This window comes from Miniopterus schreibersii (genome assembly GCF_964146895.1).
Source record: "Miniopterus schreibersii genome assembly, chromosome: 9".
Classification (NCBI taxonomy): domain Eukaryota; kingdom Metazoa; phylum Chordata; class Mammalia; order Chiroptera; family Miniopteridae; genus Miniopterus; species Miniopterus schreibersii.
The window spans coordinates 26,303,207-26,327,368 of NC_138118.1; the positions used below are offsets into that span (position 1 = coordinate 26,303,207).

The window sequence follows — 24,162 nt, forward strand, 5'->3', positions numbered from 1 at the left end:
AGGGGAGCGGTGAGTCCACCAGGAGGGGACCGCACCTTCCTAGGAAACAAAGCCTCTAATGGTGGACAGCGTCTTCCTAGGAAACAAAGCCTCTAGTGGCAGCTGCAACCAGCGTCTGGTGCTCAGGGTGCCGACCATAGGGAAGGCTGTCCTAAGGTCTGTGGCACCAAGTGGTAAGGGACCAGAGGATGGCGCTGAGCAGCCACACATGGGGACCCTCTGCCTCCCTGTAAGGTGCTGTGTTGAGCCCCAGAAAGCGCTGAATCTGTGTGGCGTGGGGGAAGGGAGGAGCCCTCCCGCCCTGAGCTCCTGGTGCCCAGAGACTGGGATCTGTGACCAGCCTTGAAGGGTGCCGTGGTGGCGTGTGAAGCCACTCCAGCTTTGCTGAGACCAGCGGTGAGGGGAGTAGCATGGAGCTGACTTTGGGTCCCCTCCCACTGGGTGCCTTGGTGCCCGGACAGCGGGACCTTGCAGGGTGGACTCTCTGCCTGTGTGTTGCTTTGTGCCTTTGCAAGTTTGATTGCGGAACTGGTTCCCACTTCCCCAGCATGCACAGGCGTACAGACCAACAGAGGCTGGGATTGGGGTCTGCACAGTAGATGGTCTGAGGAGTGGGCCTGATGCGACCAGCTACCCAGAGCTGAGCAGGGAGGGGCAGAGCGGCCAGCCTCTCCTGCAGCCAGGAGCACCGCCCCCAACAGGAAAGGGGCAGGTCCCCCTCACTGAAGCCCCAGATACACCCTCAGGGCACAGTCCTGAGGGGGAAGGGAGAGCACCTCAAAGGAGGACTTTACAAGAATAAGACTCTCAGAGACTGTTGTTTGGGAACTGGAGGAAACGCTAAAAACCCCTGCTGGGGGCTGGGCAGACAAAGGGCCCACCAGAAGGTGTTTTTAATTGAACCCACTGAGCCCAGGCTGCTGAAACTACCTATACAGAAAAGGCAACAGGCTGAAATCAATCTAAAGCTGCAGCAGGACAGTGCCTGGGGAACTAGAATCAGAGGACAGGGTAGGGACTGAGGAGCTGGCTGTGAAGCAGAAACTAACTCCCGCAGAGTGAGCACCTGACAGCGAAACCTCTAAGGGGAGTGATACCCTGGACTACACTAGCAACCCTATACCCTAAAGACTCTACAGAAGACTCTCGAGTAAGACCAGGCAACTACAAGGTGGCAAAATAGCTGACAAGAGGAGTTGGTACACAGAGAGCCTCAGATCAACCATCTACCTAAGGACACCAGAGCTAAATCTAGATGGCTCCTTACATTGGATGATACACAAGAACCTCCAGGAGTACTGAAATCAGCACACAAAACAGTGAGCCTCAGACAACATAAGTAGCCCAGAAGAAACTCACCTGACTGACTACCTTTTATTCTTATGTTTTTTTTTGTTTGGTTTGGTTTGTTTTTTTCTAGTTTTGGGGGTTTTTTTGGTTTGTTTTTTGTTTGTGGGTTTGTTTATTTTTTCTCTTTTTTCCATAGGAAGAACAGAAAGGGGAGAAAGTTTGTTTTTTCTTCTTTTTTAAATTTTATAATAATTTTTTTTTAAACATTTTTTAAACTAATTTTTTTTCCCTCTTTTTTTATAAAAGAATGTTGTCTTGCTTAGCTTGTTTTTAGTTTTGCTTTGATAATTGGCTTTTTTTTGTTTTATCCTTGCTTCTAATATCAAGACTTTCGTGATATTCCTGTGTAATGACTCAGACTTTATCATTATAACCAAGTTTACTGCTTTCCTCTATAGTTTTCCCCAAATCTCTTACCAGACTCCATCCCTACCTGGGCTTTATCTCTCTCTCTCCTCTCAATCCATTGGCATAACTTTTTATTTCTTCTTCTTTTATCTTTTCTACTTTTCATTCATTATTTCATTATCCTTCCTTCTGTATTTCTGATTGTTAGTTTCTCTTATTCTATTTATTGTATTTTTGTTTTCTAATTTTCAACTATTATCTTATTCCTATTCTCTCCCTTAATTTTTGGCTGGCCCTTGTTTCAGAATGCCTTCTCTGCTTCTGTTATCTCCCAGTAGCTTCTCTATTTTTTACATTTTAGTTTATTATTTTCTAAATTTTCACCAGTATTAACAACAATATACATCTCTCTCTCTCTAAGCATTACTTTTCTTTCTCTTTCTTTTCTTTTAAGCATTTTTTTGTGTGTCTGTTCTCCCTTCACTCTCCCAGTTCTATTTTCACGTGGGTTGTTTTCATAGCGACTGTCAATATATTTAGTAAGATACCTCTTGTTTCCTGGAATTTTAGTTCAGTATTGTCCTGCCTTGCCAGGACCCGTACAACAGCTTACCCGACGAGGTTGGGACTGAGACACAGTTAGCGAACCTGAGAGGAGGGTCCACCCAAGGACTGATCAATGACAATCTAGACCCAACCACAACAACGGAACATAAAGAAACCACAAAAGGGACACCCACAAGAGGGACACGCCTAGACCAAAGAGCTCAAAAGTGTAAGGAAAACACATCTCTGGGCTCCACTGGACACACAAGACAAAATCCCATCCCACAAGACTGGGGGACAGTAACTATATATAATATATAGATACAAAACCTAAAATGTACCAAAACGGGGAGACAAAGAAAGAAACCCCAAATTAAAGAAAAGGAAACATTGCCAGAAAAAGACTTTGACGAGATGGCGTTAAGCAAGTTATCAGAAATGCAGTTCAGAATACGGATGATGAAGATGTTCAAGGAACTTAAGAAGACTCTAGATGATAAGATCGAGGACCTTAGTGAAAACATGAAAAAAGAGATAGATACCATAAAAAAACTCAGACAGATAAAGAATGCTGTATCTGATATCAAGAATGCACTGGAAGAAATTAAAAGCAGGCTAAATGAAGCAGAGGATAGAATAACTGACGTAGAAGACAAGGTAGAAAAAAATCACACAATCAGAGCAGCAAAAAGAAAAAACACTTAAAAAGCATGAGGACAGTTTAAGGGAGCTTCGGGACAACATAAGACGGAACAACATTCACATTATACGAGTGCCAGAGGGGGAGGAAAGAGAGCAAGGAATAGAGAACTTGGTGGAGGAAATAATTAAAGAAAACTTCCCTAGGCTGGCGAAGGAGAAAGCAACACAAGTTCAGGAAGGACAGAGGGTTCCAAACAAGAGGGAGCCAAAGAGACACACTCCAAGACACATCATAATTAAAATGGCAAATGTCAAGGACAAAGAGAAAATATTAAGGGGTTCAAAAGAGAGACAAGCAGTGACCTACAAGGGAACCCCCATAAGGCTGACAGCTGATTTCTCAACAGAGACTCTTCAGGCCAGAAGAGAGGGGCATGAAGTTCTGCAAGTAATGAAAAGCAAGAACATGCAACCAAGATTGCTTTATCCAGCAAGGCTATCATTTAAAATTGAAGGTGAAATAAAAAGCTTCCCAGACAAAAAAAAGGCTAAGGGAGTTCAGTACCACTAAACCAGCATTGTAAGAAATGCTAAAAGGATTGCTTTAAGAAAAAGAAGGAATAGTGAGAGAAAGGTACATCAGCATAAAGGGGAAAAATGGTAGTAAATAAATTTATATCAATAGTAACCTTAAATGTAAACGGAATAAAGGGTCCCATCAAAAGACAAAGGGTAGCTGAATGGATAAGAAAACAGGACCCAAATATATGCTATTCATATTTCTGACAAAAGAGACTTCAAAATAAAGACCATAACAAGAGACAAAGATGGTCACTACATATTACAAAAGGGATCAATCCAACAGGAGGAAATAACCCTTATAAACCTTTATGAACCCAATACAGGACCACCTAAATATATAAAAAATCTCTTGGGGGACTTCAAAGGGGAGATTGACAGCAACACAATCATAGTGGGGCACTTTAACACCCCACTGTCAGCATTGGACAGATCATCAAGACAAAAAATTAACAGGGAAACGCACACCTAAAATGACTCACTAGAACTAATGGATTTAATTGACATTTACAGAACATTTCACCCCAAAGCAGCAGAATACACATTCTTCTCAAGAGCACATGGAACATTCTCAAAAATACACCACATGTTAGGGCACAAGGCAAGTCTGTACAAATATAAGAAGATTGAAATCATATCAAGCATCTTCTCGGATCACAATGCCATGAAACTAGAAATCAACCACTATAAAAAAACTCAAAAATATTCAAACACATGGAGGCTACATAACATATTATTAAACAATGAATGGGGGGGAGGGAAGATGGCGGCCCTGTGAGAAGCATCAGCGCCCCCGCTCCAGCCATGGATTTGATTTTCTCCTAAAATCCTACGTAACCAGCTTAAAAAAAACAGAGAAACATACCTGAGTGGATGAAGTGTGAGTGGGGAGCACTAAGGAACCATCACGAAGTCTGGTAAGAGAGGGGGCCCTTGGAAGAGGGAGTCCCCCTGAAGCCTGTGCTGGGCTCCGAGCCTGAAGGCGTGGAGGCTGCAAAGCCCCGCGGACGGCATCCAAAAGCGGGGATCCAAAACCCAGAGCAGAGAGGGGAAGGAGCGTCCCGCGCACAGGGCAGAGGGATCCAGGGAAGCGGTGAGTCCAGGAGGAGACGGCGCCCTCCCAGGAAACAAAGCCTCTAGGGGCGCCTGCAACCGGGAGTCTGGTGCTCGGGGTGCCGACCATAGGGAAGGCTGTCCCAAGACCTGTGGGACCCAAGTAGTGAGGGAACAGAGGACTGCGCTGAGCACCCGCACACAGGGACCCCCTTCCTCCCTGTGGGGCACTGTGTTGAGCCCCAGAAAGCGCTGAATCTGCATGACACGGGGGAGGGGAGGAGCCCTCCCGCCCTGAGCTCCCGGTGCCTAGAGGCTGGGTTCTGCGACCAGCCCTGAGGGTGTCCTCCCGCCCTGAGCTCCCGGGTGCCAAGAGGCTGAGATCTGTGACCGGCCCTGAGGGGCCCCATGGTGGCACGTGAAGCCGCTCCAGCTTTGCTCAGACCAGCGGTGTGGAGAGCTGCGTGGAGCTGACTTTGGGTCCCCTCCTGCTGGGTGCCTTGGAGCAAGGGCGGACCCTCTGCCTGTGTGTTGCTTTGTGCTTTTGCAAGTTTGATTGGGGAACTGGTTCCAACCTTCCCGGCGTGCACTGCTCCAACAGACCAGCAGTGGAGACTGCCACTGGGGTCTGCACAGTAGACGGTCTGAGGGGCGGGACTGGTGCGACCAGCCAACCAGAGCTGAGCAGGGAGGGGCAGAGCTGGCCAGCCTCTCCTGCAGCCAGGAGCACCACCCTCAACAGGAAAGGGGCGGGTCCGCTCACTGAAGCCCCAGACACACCCTCAGGGCACAGTCCTGAGGGGGAAGGGAGAGCAGCTCATAGGAGGACTATGCAAGAATAAGACTCTTGGGGACTGCTGTTTGGGAACTGGAGGAAACGCTGAAACCCCTCCTGGGGGCTGGGCAGGCAAAGGGCTCACCAGACTGTGTTCTTAATCCAACCCACTGGGCCCTGGCTGCTGAAATGGCCCAGACAGAAGACGCCACAGGCTGAAATTAATCTGAAGCTGCAGCAGGCCAGAGCCTGGGGGACTAGAATCAGAGGACAGGGTAGGGACTGAGGAGCTGGCTGTGAAGCAGAGACTAACTCCCGCAGAGTGAGCGCCTGACAGTGACACCTCTAATGGGAGTGATACCCTGGACTACACTAGCCACCCTGTACCCTAAAGACTCTACAGAAGACTCTGGAGCAAGACCAGGCAACTACAAGGTTGCAAAATAGCTGACAAGAGGAGGTGGCCCACGGAGAGCCTCAGATCAACCATCTACCTAAGGACACCAGAGCCAAACCTAGACGGCTCCTCACATTGGGTGATACACAAGTACCTCCCAAGAGAACTGAAATCACAAAAAACAGTGACCCTCAGACAACATAAGTAGCCCAGAAGAAACTCACCTGACTGACTACCTTTTTCTCTACTGTTTTTTTGTTTTGTTTGGTTTCGGTTTTTTGTTTTTCTTTTCGTTTTGGGTTTTGGTTTTTTGTTTGTTTGTTTTTTGTTTGTGGGTTTATTTTTTCTCTTTTTTCCTTAGGAAGAAGAGAAATGTGAGAAAATTTGTTTTTTCTTCTTTTTTAAATTTTATAAAAATATTTTTTTTCTTTCTTTTTTAATTTTTTTTTTAAAACATTCTTTAACTACTTTTTTTTTAATAAAATAATTTTGTCTTACTTAGCTTGTTTTTGGTTTTGTTTTCGTTATTTGCTTTGTTTTGTTTTATCCTTGCTTCTACTATCAAGACTTTCTTGATATCCCTGCTTAACGACTGGGACTTTATCATTATAACCAAGTTTACTGCTTTCCTCTATAGTTTCACCCAAGTCTCTTACCGGACTCCCTGCCTGCCTGGGATTTATCTCTCTCTCCTCTCAATCCATTGGCATAACTTTTTTCTTCTTTTTCTTCTTTCTTTTTCTACTTTTCTTTCATTCTTTCATTTTGCCCCCTTCTGTTTTCCTGTCCGATTGTTAGTTTCTCTTATTCTATTTATTGTATTTTTGTTTTCTCATTTTCAACTATTATCCTATTCCTATTCTCTCCCTTAATTTTGTGCTGGCCCTTCTTTCAGAATCTTTTCTCTGCTTCTGTTATCTCCCAGTAGCTTCTCTATTTTTTATATTTTAGTTTATTATTATTTTCTAAATTTTTACCAGTATTAACAACAACATACACCTCTGGGCTCCACTGGACCCACAAGACAAAATCCCACGCCACAAGACTGGGACACAGCAAATATATCTAATATACAGATATAAGCACTAAGACCTACCAAAATGGGGAGACAAAGAAACAACCCCCAAATTAAAGAAAAGGAAACATCACCAGAAAAAGACGTTGATGAGATGGAGTTGAGCAAGTTATCAGAAACGGAGTTCAGAGTATTGATGATGAAGACGTTCAAGGAACTTAAGAAGCCTATAGATGATAAGATCAAGAACCTTAGTGAAAACATGAAAAAAGAGATACATACCATAAATACAACTCAGACAGAGATAAAGAATGCTGTATCTGATATCAAGAATGCACTGGGAGGAATTAAAAGCAGGCTAAATGAAGCAGAGGATACAATAAGTGACTTAGAAGACAAAGTAGAAAAAATCACACAATCAGAGCAGCAAAAAAGAAAAAACACTTAAAAGGCATGAGGACAGTCTAAGGGAACTTTGGGACAACATGAGGCGAAACAATATTCACATTATAGGAATACCAGAGGGGGAGGAAAGAGAGAAAGGGATACAGAACTTGGTGGAAGAAATAATTATAGAAAACTTGCCTAGGCTGGTGAAGGAGAAAGCCACACAAGTTCAGGTAGCACAGAGGGTTCCAAACAAGAGGGACCCAAAGAGACACACTGCAAGACACATCATAATTAAAATAGCAAATGTCAAGGACAAAGAGAAAATATTAAGGGTTGCAAGAGAGAGACAAGCAGTGACCTACAAGGGAACCCCCATAAGGCTGACAGCGGATTTCTCAATAGAGACTCTTCAGGCCAGAAGGGAGTGGCATGAAGTTCTGCAAGTAATGAAGAGCAAGAACATGCAACCAAGATTGCTTTATCCAGCAAGGCTATCATTTAAATTTGAAGGTGGAATAAAGAGCTTCCCAGACAAAAAAAGACTAAAAGAGTTCAGTACCACCAAACCAGCATTGCAAGAAATGCTAAAAGGACTGCTTTAAGAAAAAGAAGGAATACTGAGAGAAAGGTACATCAGCATAAAGGGGAAAAATGGCATTAAATAAGTTGATATCAATAGTAACTTTAAATGTAAATGGAATAAATGGGCCAATCAAAAGACAAAGGTAGCTGAATGGACAAGAAAACAGGACCCAAGTATATGCTGTCTACAAGAGACCCACCTGAGAGCAAAAGACTCACACAGTCTAAAAGTGAAGGGGTGGAGTAAAATATTCCATGCAAATGGAAAGGAAAGGAAAGCTGGAGTAGCAATTCTTATTTCTGACAAAACAGACTTCAAAATAAAGACCATAATGAGAGACAAAGATGGTCACTACATATTACTAAAGAGATCAATCCACCAGGAGGAAATAACCCTTATGAACATTTATGCACCCAATACAGGACCACCTAAATATATAAAAAATCTCTTGGGGGACTTCAAAGGGGAGATTGACAGCAACACAATCATAGTGGGCGACTTTAACACCCCACTGTCAGCACTGGACAGATCATCAAGACAAAAAATCAACAGGGAAACGCAGGCCTTAAATGAATCACTAGACCTAATGGATTCAATTGACATTTATAAAACATTTCACCCCAAAGCAGGAGAATACACATTCTTCTCAAGTGCACATAGAACATTCTCAAAAATACACCACATGTTAGGGCACAAGGCAAGTCTCTACAAATATAAGAAGATTGAAATCATATCAAGCATCTTCTCGGATCACAATGCCATGAAACTAGAAATCAACCACTATAAAAACACTCAAAAACACATGGAGGCTAAATAGCATGTTATTAAACAATGAATGGGTTACCAAGGAGATCAAGGAAGAGACCAAACACTTCATGGAAAGTAACGAATATGAACAGACAACAACTCAAAACCTATGGGGCACGGCGAAAGCAGTCTTGAGAGGAAAATTCATATTGTTACAGGCCTATCTCAAGAAACAAGAAAAAGATCTAATCAACCATCTAACACAACAACTAAAAGAACTAGAACAAGAACAGCAAGAAAAGCCCCGAGGAAGTAGGGGGAAGGAAATAATAAAAATCAGAGCAGAGGTTAATGACATAGAGACTAAAAACCCAATACAAAAAAATCAATGAAACCAAGAGCTGCTTCTTTGAAAAGGTAAATAAGATTGATGCACCTTTAGCCAGACTCACTAAGAAACAAAGAGAGAGGACCCAAATCAATAAATTCAGAAATGAAAGAGGCGATATAACAACTGATCCAACAGAAATACAAAGGATTGTAAGAAAATATTATGAGCAACTGTATGCCAACAAACTGGACAACATAGGGGAAATGGACAAATTCCTAGAAGCATACAACCTTCTAAAGCTGAATCAAGAAGAGGCAGAACACCTGAATAGGCCGATAACAACTAATGAAATTGAGGCAGTAATCAAAAAACTCCCAGGATACAAAAGTCCTGGACCAGATGGATTTACAGGCGAGTTTTACCAAACATTCAAAGAAGAATTAACACCTATTCTATTCAAACTATTCCAGAAAATTCAAGAGGAGGGAAAACTCCCAAGTTCTTTTTATGAGGCCAGCATCACCTTAATCCCAAAAACAGATAAAGATACTACGAAGAAAGAAAATTACAGGCCAATATCCCTGATGAACATAGATGCTAAAATCCTCACTAAAATACTAGCAAACTGGATCCAGCAATACATTAAAAAGATCATACATCATGACCAAGTGGGATTTATTCTGGGGATGCAAGGCCGCTACAACATCCCCAAATCAATAAATGTGATACATCACATAAACAAAATGAAGGTCAAAAATCATATGATCATATCAATAGATGCAGAAAAATTATTCAACAAAATCCAGCACCCATTTCTGATAAAAACTCTCAGCGAAGTAGGAATAGAGGGATCATACCTCAACATAATAAAGGCGATATATGACAGACCTACAGCCACCATCATACTCAATGGGCAAAAACTAAAACGATTTCCATTAAAAATGAGAACAAGACAGGGATGTCCACTTTCACCACTCTTATTCAACATAGTACTGTAAGTCCTCGCCATAGCAATCAGACCAGAAGAAAACATAAAAGATATCCAAATTGGAAAGGAAGGAGTAAAAACTGTCATTATTTGCAGATTACATCAAAGTACTACTAGATTTGATAAACAAATATGGCAAGGTAGCTTGATAAAAATCAACATCCAGAAATCAATGGCATTCTTATACATCAACAATGAACTTTCAGAGAGAGAAACTAAAAACCAATACCATTTACCATTACAACTGGAAAAATAAGATACCTAGGAATAAACTTAACCACGGATGTAAAAGACCTATACTCGGAAAACTACGTGACACTGAAAAAAGAAATAGAGGAAGATTTAAACAAGTGGAAGAATATACCATGCTCATGGATTGGAAGAATTAATATCATTAAAATGTCCATACTACCCAAAGCAATTTTCAAATTTAATGCAATTCCTATTAAAATACCAACAGCATATTTCACAGACCTAGAACAAACATTTCAAAAATTTATATGGAACTGAAAAAGACCCCGAATAGCTGCAGCCATCTTGAGAAAAAAGAACAGAGTGGGAGGGATCACATTACCAGACTTCAAACTGTATGAGAAAGCCACTGTAATCAAAATGGCCTGGTATTGGTACAACAACAGGCATATAGATCAATGGAACAGAACAGAGACCCCAGAAATAGACCTAAGCCATTATGGTCAGTTAATATTTGACAAAGGAGAAAAGAGTATCCAATGGAGTAAAGACCGTTTCTTTAATAAGTGGTGCTGGGAAAATTGGATAGATACAGCAAAAGAATGAAACTAGACCACCAACTTTCACCATACACAAAAATAAACTCAAAATGGATAAAAGACTTAAATGTAAGTCACGAAACCATAAAAATCCTGGAAGAAAACATAGGCAGTAAAGTCACAGACATCCCATGTAGTGGACTTTTCACTGATACATCGCCTAGGGCAAGAGAAGCAAGAAAAAATAAACATATGGTACTACATCAAACTAAAAAGCTTCTGCACAGCAAAACAAACCAGCCTCAAAATACAAAAGGAACCCCATGGTCTGGGAAAACATATTTGCCAAGGATATATCTGATAAAGGGCTAATTTCCAAAGTGTAGAAAGAACTCATAGTACTCAGCAAGAGGAAGACAAACAACCCAATTAAGAAATGGGCAAAGGACTTAAATAGACACTTCTCCAAAGAGGACATACGGATGGGCAAGAGACACATGAGAAAAGGCTCAACATCGCTAATCATCAGATAGATGCAAATTAAAACCATAATTAGGTATCACCTCACACCTGTCAGAATGGCTACCATCAACAAATCAACAAATGACTCGTGATGGCGAGGGTGTGGAGAAAGGGGAACCCTAGTACACTGCTGGTGGGAATGCAGACTGGTGCAAGCACTATGGTAAACAGCATGGAGTTTCCTCAAAAAATTAGAAATGGAGCTGCCGTTTGACCCAGTGATTCCACTCCTAGGAATGTATCCTAAGAATCCTGAAACATTAATCAAAAAGAATATATGTACGCTGATGTTCACAGAGGCACAGTTTACAATAGCCAAGATCTGGAAACAACCCAAGTGCCCATCAGTAGATGAGTCGATAAAAAAGCTGTGGGACATTTACACCATGAAATGCTACGCAGCTGTAAAGAAGAATAATCTTGTACCCTTTGGGACAGTATGGATGGACCTGGAGAAAATTATGCTAAGTGAAATAAGCCAGTTAGCGAAAGACAAACATCACATGATCTTGCTTATAGGTAGAATCTAAAGAACTTAATAATCTGATGAACTAAATAGATTCAATGACATGGAAGCATAGATGAGACTGAAGAACGTCAGAGGGATGGAGGAGGGCGGGTGGGTGGAGGGGGAGAGAGTAACCAAAGAATTTATATGCATATATGCACAACCCAAGGTTAGGGACAATGGTGGGGAGAAGGACTGGGGAGGGGGAAGGGACGAGGTGGAAGGTGTCATTGGGGAGAAAAAAGGACATGTGTAATATTTTAAACAAAAATAAAATTAAAAAAATAAAATAGTAAATAAAAAAATAAAATAAGTTAAAAATAAATAAAAAACATAAAAACATGAAGCTTGCACTTAAAAAGAAAAAAAGAACACAAAAAACAAAAAAATCAACCGGGCGGCTATCTCAGTGGTGGTGTTTTCCCAGAGGAGTAATGGATCCCAGCCCCTCAACAGGCCCCCCAGCCCAGGGTTCCAGGGATGTGAAGAGAAGTCCCCAGAACTTCAGGCTGTGAAAAGCAATAAGGGACTGTGGCTGAGTGACAACAGAGGCTGAGGAAGTCCCAGGCAGCTCCTCTTAAATGGCCAACACACGAACTCACTCAGACACGCTCCCTCTGAGCTCCAGCGCAAGGCAACAGCTTAAAAGGAACCTGGGACATTTGAGGAGGAACTAATTTGCCTGAAATCGGGGTGAGAGGTGGAGGGGCAGCTTTCTCCCAGACAGAAGAGCTGGCAGAGGCCATTATTCCTTTGGTAAGCCCTCCGCCCATAGAGCCAGTATGCAGGTGCCATATTTGAATCTCTAGCACCTGACTCACAACTTTGGCCCTACCCTGGTGATTCCGAGACCCTGCCCCTCCCTACCTGCAAGCTCATCCAAGCCATTTCCAGTGGCTTTTCTATGCAAATGGCCTCTCAAAATCTCTCAAATAAGCAGTGGCTGGCCTCAGTGTTCCCCATACATATTGATAAGTGGCTCCAGGCACAGCACTAACGGCAGCCTCCAGTGGTTCATAGCTTGGCCTCTCCTGGACCTCCAAGACCAGTACAAGTAGCAGCCAACTACCGTTTGCTGTGTAGCTCATGCTGGGTGGCCCTGGGCAAGGCACAGACAGAGGCTGACTTTGAACCGCTCGTGAGGCCCAGAAACAGTGCACCTGGTGGTTAGCTTCGACAACACCGGATTACAACCCTACCACATCCACGAGTGACACACTCAAGGGGTGTACTTGGTGAACACCAAAGCTCCATGGAAGTAAATCCTGCTCCATAGAGGATTCTCCAGCACAGCAGCTCTTTGGTGGTAGTTGCAGCTGATCCTCACAGCTGACTGGCCTGGGGGTCAATTCCTCCCAGTGATAGCAATAGCAACAAGGCTCAACTACAACAGAACAGTGCACACAGCCCACATAGGGGAGCATCTAGAAGGCCCAGCTCAGGTGCCTGGGGAGGCTGTGCCACTGGACCCTACAGGACACCTACTACACAAAGTCACTCTACCAATTCCAGGAGACATAGAAGTTCTACCTAATACATAGAAACATACACCAGGAAGCAGCCAAAATGTGGAGGCAAAGAAGCATGTCACAAGATCAAGAACAAAAGAAACTCCAGAAAAAGAACTAAATGAAATGGAGCGAAACAAGCTACAAGATACAGAATTCAAAACAATGGTTATAAGTATGCTAAAGGATCTTAGTAAGACTATTTAGGAAACTAGTGAGGTCATCAGTGACATAATAAAGAACCAGTCAGAAAGTAAGGATACACTAACTGAAAGGAAGAATAATTTACAGGGAATCAACAGTAGAATAGAGGATGCTGAGAATCAAATCTGCAATTTGGAATATGAAGAAGCAAAAAATACCCAATAAGAAGTGCAAAACAAAAAGAATCCAGAATATGAAGACAGTGTATGGAGTCTCTGGGACAACTTAAGCATGCCAACATTTGCATTATGGGGATGCCAGAAGGTGAAGAAAGAGAGCAAGAAATTGAAAACCTATTTGAAAAAATAATGACAGAAAACTTCCCCTACCTAGTGGAAGAAATAGACTTACAAGTCCAGGAAGCACAGAGAGTCCCAAACAAGAGGAACCCAAAGAGGCCCACACCAAGACACATCATAATAAAATGCCAAAGGTTAAAGACAATGAGAGAATCTTAAAAACAGCAAGAGAAAAGCAATTACTTACCTACAAGGGAGCACTCATACAATTGTTCGCTGATTTCTCAACAGAAACCTTGCAGGCCAGAAGGGAGTGGCAACAAATATTCAAAGTGATATTCAAGAACCTACAACCAAGATTACTCTACTCAGCAAAGCTATCGCTTAGAACTGAAGGTCAGATAAAGAGCTTCACAGATAAGAAAAAGCTAAAGGAGTTCATCACCACCAAATCAGTACTACATGAAATGCTGAAGAGTCTACTTTAAGAAGAAGCTAATGAAAAAAACAAACTGACAAAATAGACCCAGAGACATTGAAATAGGCAACAGAGAGTGGTATCTCAGAGGGAAGAGAGAAGGAGGGTAGGGAATGGGAAGAGATTAACCAAAGAATTTATCTGTATATATGCATAACCCATGGATACAGACAATAATGGGGTGAAGGCCTGGGAAGGAGTGGAAAGGAGGTGGAGGAGGTCAATGGCAGGGAAAAAATGGGAAACCTGTAATACTTTCAACAGTGAAGTTAAATTTAAAAACAAAAAACAAAAAACAAACAAACAAACAAAAGATGTTTATAGCAGGCTGCATATACATGTACCAGAGGTTTGCAGTTAATTCTGAATATATAAGGCCAGTATTCACAGGACCTTTTCTCCACGGAAATGTTGAAAGATGATCTGGAAAAAGTTCCCCCTCAGCACAATCACCAACAAATAAAAGTGGTGGAGAATCAGTTTACCTGTATACCCTATCTTTTCTCCATTTGACGATTAGAAAATAGAGTGAAATCAAATATTTAAAATGTTTCTACTTTTAGAAGAATTCTGTTTTGCAGGGAGAGTGCTAGTTGACTGAGTCATATTATTCCATGGTAGCTAGCCTTATACTGTTTCTTAGGGCTTTTTATACTCTTATAGAGGCTGAACGAACATTTAAGGCCATTACCAAGAATTAGACGACAGCTTCAGTTAAAATATCTCACCAACAGGTGTTACATCAGTTTTCTATCTTATGCCCCAGGATTATAAATCTCTGGTTGGTATAACTAGAAAAGTTACGACCTGGTTCTCAGACTTAATGGGCCCCCAACAAGTCAAACATTAACAATTTTAATAATTTGCAAACATATAGTACTCAAGTATTTTCAAAAACTTTCCCTATATTACCTCACCTTATCTTTATCACAGAAGATAGGTAAGGCTTATATTTTATCTTCATTTGAAAGATGAAATTCTTAGTTCAGAGATGCTAAACCCAAGTCCCGTGGCTAATAAGGAAGAGACAGAACTTGAAAGTTTTTGTCTCAGAATATAGGACTCTACTGCCCAATTCTACTTCTAAAAGAGCCTTATTTATGTTCATAGGATAGCTCTGTAGTTAGAGAATGGCATTCAATAAATATTCATTGATGACTTCAGTTTACTGTAATTCAGGACGATATTTTCATAAATAGTTTGAAATTTTAATAAAATTTGAACATTTTTAACTTAGCTGAAAAATATTAAATAAAGAGATGTATTTTATACCACTCTACATACAATACCTAAGTCTACAGATACTATGTTGGTCATTTCACACTGGAACTAGAGTGGATAACTACAGCCTTCTATAACTGTGACACTGTGCACCACTCTTCAGTTTCCTGTTTTGTGAAAAGATAATCATGACCTGAGTAAAACCTCAGAAATGATATTAGATCATTTATCTCTGTCACTCTGGATATCCACAAAATAAATTAAAATAGGTTACTACATAATCACACACACACACCATACCACTCTTTTGCTACAATATTACAACAAAACAAGAAAACAGCCTTCTTTTGTCATTTTTCACCAATAAAAGTCTTCATAAGACATTTTGCCAAAAAAATTCTACCTTGCAGTACCTAATAGGAGCTGCAGTAATAGTTTCCTAAAGGCCAAAAGGTTCTTTACAGTTTTTACATATAAAAAACCTGAAAATGTTAAGTGATGTGCCTATCACGTAGTAGGTACTCAAATCTCAAATACAGGTAAATCATAAATATAGATCCATCTGCTGAATAAAAGATTATAGAAATATCTCTATATTTCTACCATGACTGACTCCCTTAAAATCAAATTCAGAGAAAACATATTAGAAATATTAAATTGGTATTTATAATGGGTAGTTATAAATTGGTCAATTATGTGGATAATAATTAAGACAAATATTTCCTACTGCATATACCTACTAAAATGGCACTCACAAATCAAACGAAAAATACTTCTTCATACTTTGAGGTTTTCTCTATTATTTTCTTGCCAACATGAATTATCATTTATTTATAGAGACGTAGGTCACATTGGTAAGTATTTTTTACCACCTTTATTCACAATAAGTTTCATTTCCTAAATTGGGTCTAAGTAAGACTAAAACCTGGTATGAAATTCCTGTCAAATACATCAATACTCGAGATCTCCATATTTTGCCAATTTCAGACTTCTTGACCTGGCCTGCGTAAGCCAGGTCTATCAACTTACCATTATTATATGAAGGCTGAAAACCAGCCCCAAAGTCTCTTGAATGCAACTTTACTTAAAAATGAGGTTAATAATCATAGACTATACAGGGCCTCAACAATCGTTGGTTGCAATTCATTTTTTTTATAACTGTTTGCATTCAAGACATGATACTGTGGTCATGGAACATTTTCTCTGTTATTATAACGGGTTCCTATGGGGATTCCACATACTCACTTTTGGCACGTGAGGATTGAATTCCACAGCTCTATGAATGGCTTCGACTGCGTTCATCTCTGCTGTGCTCAGCCCCCGTCGAGATGCAGCCTCGGGAGAGAATCTGAAAAGCAGAAAGACAAGCACCATCCAATTGGGACCACTGCTTGGGCATCAACCCAGAGATGTATCTATACATCCAGGGCCCATAAAACCATAGTGAGCCATTACCTTCCAAACCTCCACTACATGAAACCTCTGAGTGATCCCTCAGACCGAGGCCAAGAAAAACCCCCGCAGAAGCAGAAAGCATGTTTGCATCTAATTGTGGCAGGAATTAAATTCAGCTGTCAAGTCTGTCTAACTAACTAGTCTAAATTTTCTATGGGGTACTTGCTTAGGTCAGGGGAGGGGATAGGACTGAAGAGGGCAGACAGTGTAGGAAAAAGAGAAAACTAGGTTACAGAAGAGCACACTGGGTTAAAAACAAAACTGGGGAGAATTTTAAAGGAGGCTCCTAACCCAAAGTCAGTGCTGCCGTGGAAAGTTAAGTTGTTGAAGCTTCAGCAGCAGCAGGAGAGCCTGCTTGGGGCTGTTTCGGCAGGAGGTGTGCATGCCCAAACTGTGGGCGAGACACTTGCCCAAGTGAATGAAAAAAACCAGACCATGCAATCTCTTTCTCACCTCACACCCAGGGCTAACTCCAGAGCTGTGCTTGGCAGGCAGACACCACAGGGGAAGCTGTGACAACCCTGGCCCTGCCCTCCCAAGCTGGAGTCGCTGTGTAGGGAGAAAAGATGTTGCAGTAGGTACTGGCGATCTACAGGATAAAAAAGAATGAAAGACAATTACTTCGGTCTTGAAGTGCACACACACTTAACAGCAAACCTGTCTGACATAGCAGAGGCTATTTTCTTTTCCTGTTACCTGATTTTCAACGCTACCAAGGGAGTGTATCTGGGAAGTGTAAGTGTTTCTGAACTGAAAAACAGTTAAACCATCTATTCTCTATGCCACAGTCACCTGCCTGAGTAAAGTGGGCAACTGTGCCATTGAAATGGTGACTCAAAGTAAACAGACCCTGGATGGGGAGTTAGTTTGGAATAGATGAGGCAAACAATGGGAGATGACCATCCCCTCTGCCATATTACATATTGCTACCCAGTCTTGGGCTGCTGAAGGAAGAGGAATATGCAAAAAAAAAGAATAAAAGAAAGGCATTTTGTTTTAAGTCCCAAGCAGGCCTTTTGGTATCTATTATCTGGCAAAAAAAGAAAAAAAAAGAAAAAAGAAATTCACCTCAGAGGCATGGAATTTTATATAAATCCCTCTTTAGGGATACATACACCCCTGCAATTCCTCGGGGTATGCATTCTCTCCTGCTAGTAGTGAAAGAAAAGATCAGCAGATTTTGGAAAATGCATGCTCATAAGCAGGCGTCTCAGAATAAGAGACTTCCAGAGAAACTCTCAGAAGCAACACATCCTAAGTTGGGTCAGGCATTTAGAACCGCATAAGCTATTGATTCACTTACTTGTCGGAGACAGCTCTTGCTTTGAGCAAGGCAGCTGTGTAGCATATTGTTGCCGACTTTGGTAAGCTTATGTCTGTTAAAGAAAAAGAAAGTAGGAACTCCTGTAAGTTTACAGAAACAAGGAGCAATGATTTTTAATAAGCTAGTATTTTAATCAAGTAAGTCTAATAAGGCATAAATTAAGAACATTTTAATGTACACAGTACACAGCTATTCCTTATGTATCAGGGTGGTACATCCAAACTAAGGGTAAATTTATATTTTTGTGAACAATTCATGTTTAAAATCCACCATCTTTAAACAATTCATGTTTAAAGATGACTCTTTAACAATCATTCTATTTTGAAATATGTATTTTCATCTGTTAAGTTTACTTCAGCAGAGAATAGCTATAAATATATCAATTTAAATATTACATGAATACCCTTGATATCATGAAAGGCAAATACGACCTCTCTGTTACTTATAAAAATTTCTCAATAGACCTATGAAATACCAATGTGAAGAAAAAAGTATTATCTGGATTAAAAAAAAAAAATACCACCAAAACTTAAACTATACTTTTTTGAATTAAATTTCAAGAAGTTCATATTCAGTTAAAAATGTAACGCATTATATATATAAAACCTTTATGGTAAATCTTTATATATATAAGGATATATATGAAGTTGTTAGAAAACTGTACAATTTTTGTTTATTCAATCCCCTTTCATATAAACCCTAATTTGTTTCCCAGAATAACTTCCTCTCAGTTTGTGTAGAAAATCTCAGATGGAGGGTAATAGGTTAAAATAATGAGTTTGCAGAGAAGTAAAAGTAGGGTACTTTTACTAGCTGAGACTAGATAAATTCAGAGAGTTGTCCTTCAGGAGGAAACATCTGTTTTTAAATTATGATTCTATTTCTTACTAGAATAGTAATATTCAACCAAATTTATACTACGACATAGAAATACATTTTTAATTCAAACCAGGTAAAAATATGCCATTCCCAGTGCTGCAAAATTCATTCTGGGTTAGAGAACCACAACACCTGGAATTCCTTGAAAGTTTCTTTACAGAGCTGTTTTTGTTTGTTTGTTTGTTTTTCTTTTTAATATATCTTTATTGATCTCAAAGAGAGGAAGGAAGAGAAGAGAGTTGAAACATCAATGATGAGAGAGTCGTCATTGATCGGCTGTCCCCCGCACACCTGCAACTGGGGATCGAGCCCGCAACCCGGGAATGTGCCCCGACTGGAAATCGAACTGCAGTCTCCTGGATTCCAGGTCGATGCTCAACCGCTGAGCCACACCCAGCTGGGCCAGAGCTGTTTTCAATTTAGAATTATATTACAGTAGAAATGGAAAGGGAAGTCCCACAACTAGCCAACAGACAGAAGCAGAAAAAAATACTTTCATAAAAGAAAACCAATCACTCATCCAATAACAAGTATTTACTATCAATTCCAGCATGAGGAATTTCTCTTCGAGGGAAATTTCTATGACATTGATAAAATACAAATAATCATAGAAAATACCAACACAGAATTGAAAGGGAGATCTTTGCAATCCTGATTTCATATATTACATTCAAACAAAATTTCACCACCATATGCATAGTATAAAATGGTATGTTTATGAGTAAGAAGAAAAAAATGTCAGACACTCACAGATTTCTCGTTACTTTTCCAATATCTAAACATTTAAACACTTCACAGTGTGGGAAATCAATCTAGGAATAAAATATCTTGCTTGCTAGGGTACACTCATTGATTGTCACTGAAAGATAATTTTTAAAACCTGTAGATAATACACATTTTACTTACTTAAAAGTTCAGGTTTTATATTTAAAAATTATCCAAGCCTTGTTTCCACCCTTCCTGGTATGACCTGTGTTCCTTCTGTGTCAATCTAGCACCTTCCGATGAAGTGGGGACCAATGAAAAGTCCTAGGAAGAAGTTAAGGCTGAAAACAATGGTCACCATTATTTGAAGGTGGCACCACAAGATGGAGCCTGACTTGATAAACTAAAGAAAGCGTGTTAAGAATTTAGCTTCTTAATGAGAAAGAGCACATTGTTTGTTGATGATTACGTAACGACCCAGTTAGAAATGCAGAAAAAGATACAACAGAGGTGCTCCAGGGGAATACTAGAGACGCCTAATCAAAGTTGATATTTAACCCAGAAACACGTCCCCTCACACCCATAGACAGAACATTTACAACTAGAAAAATCAGTAGGTGAGTGGATAAAAAAAAGCTGTGGTACATTTACACAATAGCATACTATGCAGCTGTAATAAAGAAGGAACTCTTACCCTTTGAGACAGCATGGAGGGATCTGGAGAGTATTATACTAAGTGAAATAAGCCAGTCAGAGAAAGACAAGTATCATATGATCTCACTTATATGTGGAATCTAATGAGCAACATAAACTGATGAACAAAATAGATCCAGAGAAACAGAAGTAAGGAACAGACTGACAAATCTCAGAGGGAAGGGAGGAAGGAAGAGATTAACCAAAGAACTTCTATGCCTATACGCTTAACCCATGGACACCAACAATAGTGCACTGAAGGCCTGGGGGTGCGGAGAGTGGCGTAAAGGGGGCCAATGGCGGAAAAATGAGAGAGATCTGTATTTCAATAATAAAGATAAATTTAAAAAAAGAAAAACACAACAATTCTGCAACATTATGACTATATAGTACATTTTACCCTTAAATTTTTTTACTCCTTCATTGTATGTAAAAATGGTAGTATATGTATACACATAATACTTAAAAAATAGGTCACTAAAAATATATTTTAATCATATCAAATGGGAGAAGGGGTAAATTTAAACACCCCATTCCCCACTAGTGGTATGTTCATTCCATTTGCTATCTTTTTACTCCAGTAAATTATTTTGCTCTCACTCTTTAACAGAGATAAAAAATAGCAAAAATTCTTCCATAATTTCTTTATTTAGATACAGTTGAGCCTTGAACGATGTGGAGATGGGATGCCACCCCACACACACTCAAAAACCCACATATAACTTTTAACTCCCCCAAAACAACTACTAATAGCCTACTGTTGACTGGAAGCCATACTAATAACATAAACATTGAATAACACGTGTTTTGTATGTTATTTGTATTACATACTATATTCTTATAATAAACTAACCTAGAAAAAAGAAAATGCTATTAAGAAAATCATAAGGAAGTCCGGCCAGCTGGCTCAGTGGTTGAATGTAAACCTATGAGTCAGGAGGTCATGATTTGATTCCCAGTCAGGGCACATGCCCCGGTTTCGGGCTCGATTCCCAGTAGGGGGCATGCAGGAGGCAGCAGATCAGTGACTCTCTCTCATCATTGATGTTTCTCTCTCTCTCTGCCTTTCCCTTCCTCTCTCTGAAATCAATAAAAACATATTTTAAAGAAAGAAAATCATAAGGAAGAAAAAATACATTTATAGTACTATATGTATTTATGAAAAAAATTTGGACATAAGTGGACCAGCCCAGTTCAAACCTGTGTTGTTCAAGTGTCAACTGTATCTTCAACATTTTGCTCTTTCATTCCTCACCTGAGGACATATTTCTATTGATTTTTTAGAAAGAGAGGAAAAAAGAGAGAGAGAAACATCGACCCATTGCCTCCCATAAGCACCCTGACCGGGATCGAACCCACACCCTAGGTATGTGCCCTGACTGGGATTTGAACCGGCAACCTTTTGGTGTATGGGATGACACTCCGCCCAACTGAGCTACTCAGTCAGGGTAACATTTTTCTTTTAATTCTGTCAAAGAAATATGTCTATTTTGTAATGGCAATTTGTCTCTAAGGAGGGAAGAATTCATTAACTTAAAGAAATTGATTCTAAATTTCCCTTCAGGTAAAGCATCTCGCTGTTCAAATAAGGTTTTGTTCATATTTACTTTTAAATGATGCTTATCTTTGGCAATATAAATCAAAGCTTTAACATTCTGCCTATCTAGCAACTCTACTTCTGAGACTTTATCTTAAGGAAAATAATCATGACTATGCATGAAGATTTAGCCTTAAAAATGTTGATCACGACATTGTTTCTAATGGTGGAAAACTGGAAAGGCCTAAATGTCCAATCATAGGTGATTGGTTAAGGTTTGTACATCAATAGGGTACAGTTCTATATAGTCATTAAAAGCATATAGTAAAAAAAGCATTTAATGACGTGGGGAAATGTTGCAGTTTTATGCACACATCAGTAAGTAAAACAAGTATACTAAAATTATGATTTCAGATATTTTTTAAAAAGCATTTATATGCACAGAGATAAAAAGACTGCAATTATATATAACAAATATCAACAGTGTTTATTTCTGGGTGGTGGGAAATACTCTTTATCTGTATTTCCAAAGCTTCCTGTGATGTACATGTAGTAAGTAAATTTTTAAAAAATAATAATGATGCTATATGGAAGAATTCAGTTCTATAAATGGCCTGAAGCAAGTTCATGGGCAAATACTTGGTGAACCCAGACATTAACAGCATAGACAGACAAAGGTGCAACTTCACATGAGGAGCTGTTAGCCTGTAGATCTACTAGATGCACTTACATACCTTTTATGAAAGTTTATATGTTCCTTTTGCAGTGCGAACACATTAAACATATCTTCAACTAATAAGTGCCTAACATCTAAATCAGAGGCACGGACTGCAAGGTTAGGCACACTATTTTTCTTTTTTTTAAATCCTCACCCAGGATATATATGTTTGTTGATTTTAGAGAGAGAGGAAAAGAGAGAGAGAGATCATTTGCCTCCCACCTATGCCCTGACTGGGGATCGAATCCAAAACCTAGGTATGTGCCCTGACTGGAAATCAAACCCACAACCTTTTGGTATATGGGGAAAATGGGCCACGGCTTGGGTCACTTTTAAGAAAAACCATTTATTCTACCTTTAGGACAAAGCTAATTAGTATGACCTGCTTGCCCCATGACCACAACTTCTTTCATTTCTGAAAAAAAAGACTGAGATTTGGTTATTGTTGCCTATTATAATTTTGAAACTTATTATTTTAAAATAATTACAGGCTCACAGGAAGTTGTGAAAATGATACACAGAGTTCTGTGAATGCTTCCCTCAGCTTCCCCTAATGGTGACATCTTACATAACTGTAATACAATATCAAAAATCGAAAAGTTGACATTGGTACAGAACTATTAAGTTAATTACAGACCTTCTTCAGTTTCATATGCATTCTTGTGCATATGCAAGCATGTAGTTCTATACAATTTTATTCCATGGCTAGATTCATGTAACCACCACAATCATCAAAGTACACAACTGTTGCAAAGAAACACTCTCATGCTACAGTTTTATTTGTACCCTCCCCACCCACATCTGTCTCCTAGTGATCACTCATCTGTTTTCTATCTCTATAGCTCTGTCTGGCCACTATGAGTTTATGCTGTTAGCACTAGAAAAATACATAAAATAATAAGGGAAATACAATAATTAACAATAGTGATGAAAATGATAGTATCAAAATTTTGAGGGGGCCTGGCTGGCATGGCTCAGTAGTTGAGCATCAACCTATGATCCAGGAAATTGCAGTTCGATTCCTGGTCAGGGCACGTGCCCGGGTTCTGGGCTCAACCCCCAGTGGAGGGCGTGCAGGAGGCACCCAATCAATGACAGTCTCATCATTGATCTTTCTATATCTCTCTCCCTCTGCCTTCCTCTCTCTGAAATCACTGTAAAATAAATTGAGGGGGTTCCTGTCAAGAAGGTGCATAGGTAAACACAGTACTTGCATCTTCTCATAACCACATCAAAATTACAACTAAACTACAGGACTACCATCATTCAGAACTGCCTGAAATCTAGTGAACAAGAAGTCCTACAACTAAGGATATACAAAAGAAGCCACACTGAGACTGGTCGGATGGGTGGAGACACAGAAGGGGCTGGTTCCACACCTACCTGTAGTGGATAAAAATTGGGAGGGTTATCTCAGATGTAGAGATCCCCTGAGGATAGAGGGGTCCCAGCCCCACACCAGGCCCCCCAGCCCAGGGTTCCAGTGACAGGAAGAGAAGTCCACATAACTTCTTGCTGTGAAAACCACTAGGGATTGTGACTAAGTGAGACTGAGGGCTGCTGGAGTCCCAGGTGTTCCTCTTAAAGGACCCATGTACAGACTTACTCACACTCATTGGCTCTGAGTCCCAATGCTGGGGAACCAGGGACATACAGGGAGAAACTGAATTGTCTGGCATCAGGGCAAGAGCTAGAG

General features: G+C 40.3%; 1 protein-coding gene across 9 annotated transcripts in view; it reads right to left on the reverse strand.

The window, feature by feature from the left end:
* ST7 (suppression of tumorigenicity 7) overlaps window positions 1-24,162 on the reverse strand; it is a 333,226-nt gene that overhangs the window by 60,967 nt on the left and 248,097 nt on the right. For all 9 annotated transcript variants that reach the window (XM_081147743.1, XM_081147742.1, XM_081147750.1 and 6 more), the window contains 2 exons: window positions 17,914-17,986; window positions 16,401-16,503 (listed from right to left, as the gene is read on the reverse strand). In XM_081147743.1, the coding sequence (XP_081003869.1) occupies window positions 16,401-16,503; window positions 17,914-17,986 (176 nt within the window). The remainder of the gene's footprint in view (window positions 1-16,400; window positions 16,504-17,913; window positions 17,987-24,162) is intronic.